General features: G+C 40.9%; 1 protein-coding gene across 3 annotated transcripts in view; it reads left to right on the forward strand.

Annotated features, from left to right (window-relative positions):
- The first annotated feature begins 579 nt into the window (after positions 1 to 579).
- prodh2 (proline dehydrogenase 2) overlaps positions 580 to 5,016 on the forward strand; it is an 8,045-nt gene continuing 3,608 nt past the window's right edge. The window contains exons 1-7 of one of the 3 annotated variants that reach the window (XM_063003571.1): positions 580 to 689; positions 787 to 1,147; positions 1,706 to 1,896; positions 4,003 to 4,129; positions 4,689 to 4,760; positions 4,837 to 4,917; positions 5,014 to 5,016. The exon at positions 5,014 to 5,016 is cut by the window's right edge and continues 141 nt beyond it. In XM_063003571.1, the coding sequence (XP_062859641.1) occupies positions 902 to 1,147; positions 1,706 to 1,896; positions 4,003 to 4,129; positions 4,689 to 4,760; positions 4,837 to 4,917; positions 5,014 to 5,016 (720 nt within the window). In that variant the 5' untranslated portion in view covers positions 580 to 689; positions 787 to 901. Of the gene's footprint in view, positions 690 to 786; positions 1,148 to 1,283; positions 1,611 to 1,705; positions 1,897 to 4,002; positions 4,130 to 4,688; positions 4,761 to 4,836; positions 4,918 to 5,013 lie in introns of those variants that run through there. The other 2 variants (XM_063003569.1, XM_063003570.1) reach the window with 2 other exon arrangements.

Raw genomic sequence — 5,016 nt, forward strand, 5'->3', positions numbered from 1 at the left:
TTACAGACCTCTCTCATTTTTCTAAGTAGGAGAACTTGCACAATCAGTGGCTGACTAAATACTTTTTGGCCCCACTGTATATAGTGTATATTCACATACAAAGATATGGACTCTAAAAACAGTGTAAATTTGTACGAACACAAAAACATATGCACTTTTAACAGTGTATGGTATATAAATAGTATATACTGAATGTGTGTATTTCTATCTATACATATAAATATATAGTACACAGACTCAAATGCCATAAAATGACACAAATGTGTTAAACATGGCGTTAATGGGTTTCCTTTGGGAGCTCTGGTTTCCTCCCACAGTCCAAAGATGTGCAAGTGAGGTGAATTGGAGATACAAAATTGTCCATGACTGTGTGACATTAAAAACTTGAATTGATAAATCTAGTTTTAGACTTATTTATGTCCCAGTCCTAATCTCATTTATTTTAAATAGTCCCACATTTAATGAATTAAACATGATATGACAAAAAGTTTGCTTTTAAAGGTGTTTACCCCTGAATGGCCCAAAGTTCACCCTGTTTGTCAGTAATTAACTATGAGGACCAACTTAAACCCCAAGCTGAGTGTCATGGGCAAACTACCCACCGAATTGACACATTTCATCACTCTGTTTTACTTGTATTGTATATGAAACACTTATGTGTTTGGTGCTGTGGGTTTGGACCTCTAAAGGTAAGAGAATTGTCATATTTTGAGTTTATAAAATTGATTTTGTGTGCTGAATTGTAAGGAACCATTAATACTGTTATGCACTTTCTATGTCACAAAGAAGACACAAAAGACTCCATTACCAGACTGCCTGTTTACTGAATATCTATTTGGAACTGTTTGAACTCCTGTTGATAAAGAAGAACTGTGGAAATACATAAAAACACTCGTCAAAGATGTCTTCAGTTTTTCGGCCAAGCGTGACACGATACCGTACGACTCTGCGCATCATGGGCGTCCGTGCATTGTCATCGGAACATGTGGGTTTGGAACCCTTCAGGGACCGTGAACCAGTTCCCCGTGATCTGCTGACCTTTAAGGACCCGCGTGCTTTTCAGGCGAAAAGCTGGTGGGAGCTCGTTCGAGCTCTGGGGGTTTTTAGACTCTGTTCTTTTCCTGTGCTGGTCAATAACTGTGGAAAGGTGAGTCTGAGTGTATATGATTTTTCCCTTATGTAATAACACATACGCAGAGCCCATGTAGACAAATTATTACTTACCAAGCAATGACCTTAAACATCTACTCAGTGATTTAGTGGTTGTTTTTTTTAACCAACAGATTAAATATTAAGGGACTGACAGATAAGGAAAAACAGAAGCTCTTGTCAGTAAATATGGATTTGATTTATTCTTTTACCCTTTAAAGCAGACACACTTCTTCATGTCCCCATAAAAGCTTTAGGTAAATAGTGCTTTAAACAGGGGGGTTAGGGGTTCCTGCCATTCTAAAACATTTGATAAATGTCATGTCAAGGATGGTCTGGTCTGATGAGATCACTATGTCTAGCAAAAAACAGACACAGAGCCTCACCTAGCATGGTGGTGGCAACTTCATGCTATGGGGTTGCCACTCGAAGAAATCCTCATCCAGAATGGGGCAAGGATGGTATGTGAGGTTTGGCCTTTATAGCAGTAGTGGACGAAGGGTACTTTGCCTGACCTTCTATATTAATAATACACTTATGTATGTCTCTCTCTCAGCTTATGTCAATCACACAGGCCATCCTGGGTAAAAAAGCTTTCGCTTTCCTCGTTCGGCCATTTGTGTACGCCCAGTTTGTTGCTGGGGAGACAGAGCAAGAGATCGGAGCGTCCATGGAAAAGATGAGATTGCTCGGTCTGCAGCCCATGTTAGCCGTCCCTATTGAGGAGGACCTGGGAGAAAGCACTGGGTAAGAATTTAAAGTTATACTATAGATAAACCCATGTCATACTGTTGAGACATAAGGGATTTCTGGAGAATGAGCTTTTAGACTTATATACCAAATATATACCTGGAAAAGACGACGTCTTGAAGGCAGCACATGTTGATCTCAGTGTGCTTTTCTGCATTAATGCTGCCATCACAGAAGTGTAAATGACCTTTGCCAAGGGCACTGACACGACCCATACCATGACAGACCCTGGCTTATGGACTTGTTCCTGATAAGTCAAGTCAAGTCAACTTTATTTATATAGCGCTTTTTACAACAGACATTGTCTCAAAGCAACTTTACAAAATCCAGGACCAACAGATACAAAAACCCCTGTTGAGCAAGCCGAGGGCAACTGTGGCAAGGAAAAACTCCCTGAAAATTACAGGAAGAAACCTTGAGAGGAACCAGACTCAGCAGGGCCCATCCTTCTTGGGTGGTCTGGAGGATACTTTAAATAAATAGGATTTACACAAATCATACAAACACAGAATTAAATTAACTACAAGTTATAACTAGCAATAAATAAAGAAATAAATAATAATAGAGGTATTATTCGGTCTAGTCTTTAATAAAGTCTGTAGTTAGTTCTTGTCATTCTTGGTGCAGTTACTCCCGACCCGTCACATCTGGCAGGAGCAGCATCGTTGGCACTGCAGTCTCGACTTTAATCCTTAACCTCGCCGGGTAAACAGGTTTCCATCAGAATGCCCTTGGGGTAAAACAATAGAGAATGTAGTTAATAATGTACAATGCTAGTTAAGTAAAACAGTTTTACAGAGAGTTTTAGACTCCGGCAGCCCTAATTATTACAGCATAACTAAAAGGGAGAGCGAGCAGGTAACAAGGTCATGAAGGCTTTCATATGACATCAGCGCCCACCTCCCCTACCCAAACCAGAGTGATCGGACAGGAGAGGCAGAACGACAGCAACCCAACATCCCTGATCACCACAAGTTTCTATGACCAAGAACCCCCAAGCTCTGCGCCTTTGTCTATACTAATCAAAAGCCTGAGAAAATAAATATGTTTTCAGTCTAGACTTAAACATTGAGACTGTGTCCGAATCCCGAACAGAGGCAGGAAGATTATTCCAGAGTTGTGGAGCTTTGTAATAAAATGCTCTTCCACCAGCCGTGATCTTTTTAATTCTAGGAACTATGAGTAACCCTGCATCTTGTGAGCGAAGTGGACGCGCTGGGTTGTAGTGATTAATAAGTTCACTCAGATACTGTGGAGCCAGACCATGTAGCGCTTTATAGGTTAGTAAAAGTATTTTGTAATCAATGCGGAATTTAACTGGCAGCCAGTGAAGAAATGATAGAACAGATAGATAACAGATAGATAACAGATAGATAACAGTCTGGACGGTCCTTTTCGTCTTTGGTCCAGATCACACGGCGTCAATTTTTTCCAAAAAAGACCTGAAATGCTGATTCATCTGACCACAATACACGTTTCCACTGTGTGATGGTCCATCCTAGATGCCTCAGAGCCCGGAGAAGTCGACGCCGCTTCTGGACATGGTTAACATAAGGCTTCTTTTTTGCACAGTAAAGTTTTAAGTGGCATTTGTGCATGTAACTCTGTATTGTAGTGCTCGACAAAGGTTTGCCAAAGTAATCCCTCACCCATGTGGTTATATCAGCTATTGTTGAGTGGCGGTTCTTGATGCAGTGCCGTCTGAGGGATCAAAGATCGCGAGCATTCAGCTTAAGTTTGCGCCCTTGGCCTTTACGCACTGAAATTCCTCCTGATTCCTTGAATGGTTTAATGATATTATGCACTGTAGAGGGAGGAATATGCAAATCCCTTCCAATCTTTCTTTGAGGTACATTGCAGGAATGGATGTTTATTAACAAATGAAATGAAGTTAAACAGACAAAACATGAAATATCTCAGGTTCAAACTGTCTGCAATGAAATAAAAGTCAAAGTAAACGTAAGGAACACTGCATTTTTATTTCATTTGCATTTTTCATACTGTCCCAACTTTTTCTGATTTGGGATTGTAGAGTCAATAACAGGTCAGAGTCAACAGGTGATTGACAAAGCATCCTCACTGTGTCATTCTATCCATTAACAGAGAGCAGAGGTATGAAGACAATTTGACAGCCATGTTGGAGTGTGTCCGCATGTCTTACAGTAACGCCTGGAGCAAAGATCCCATGATGCAGCTGAAGATCACTGCCCTGGTCAGCCCAGAGCTTTGTGTAAGTAGCTGGGTGGTTCAACAGGTCTGAAACAACATTCAACAGCCAGGTCTGACTGCAAACTATATAAAGTGACCGACCAAATTCTAAGCAGGTGGTGTGGTCTGGACCAGCGTTCTTTCACTTCTACATAACACAACTTGGCTACAGTGGGCTCAGCCCTTGGGTCTTGGGTTTTGAATCCCATTTGTGCAACTGGCCTAGCCAGGGGCTTAACAGATGTGACTGGCTGTTTCTGGTCAGGACTGTCAGATGGGGATTTGTCTTGTTGTCAAGCAGCAAGAAGTCCTACTGTCTGGTCAAGGTTCTGGTATGACTGATGGATAAATACAGAAGACGTAACGTGGTTCACTTGGCAAAGTGTGGCTGTTGGCTCCACATCTTAGACATCTGTGCTAGGCTATGGCCCTCTTCAGCAGAGCTATGAATAACTAGGAATGTCCAAATTGGGACGATGTAAATGTGACCCAATGGTGGAAAACTGACAGTTTGATAACTACAATAAATAAATAACTAATAAATAACTAAATTAGCTCTTTGTTGCCTTCTCTACCCTTAGGTTAAAATGACCTCCTTGCTGAAGAAGCAAGACTATGGTCTGGAGCTGTTGGTTCGAGCCATGGATGGAGAGGTACGACCATATGATGTTTGTCATGCTGTATTTAAATAAGATGATCTCACATGCTGTTGGCATTTCTGTTCAACAGGTTGTTACATTTCCAGGTCTCAGCGAGAGTGAAAACACACATTTTTTACATGGACTCAGAAGACTGACTCAAATTGGGGAGGTAAATATATCTAAAAATGTATAGGCACACAAGATCTCACAGCCAATTATATATTGTAGTGTAACATGTCAAATTATAATATTATTATTCTAACAGGCG

This window comes from Trichomycterus rosablanca, chromosome 10 (genome assembly GCF_030014385.1).
Source record: "Trichomycterus rosablanca isolate fTriRos1 chromosome 10, fTriRos1.hap1, whole genome shotgun sequence".
Lineage (NCBI taxonomy): Eukaryota > Metazoa > Chordata > Actinopteri > Siluriformes > Trichomycteridae > Trichomycterus > Trichomycterus rosablanca.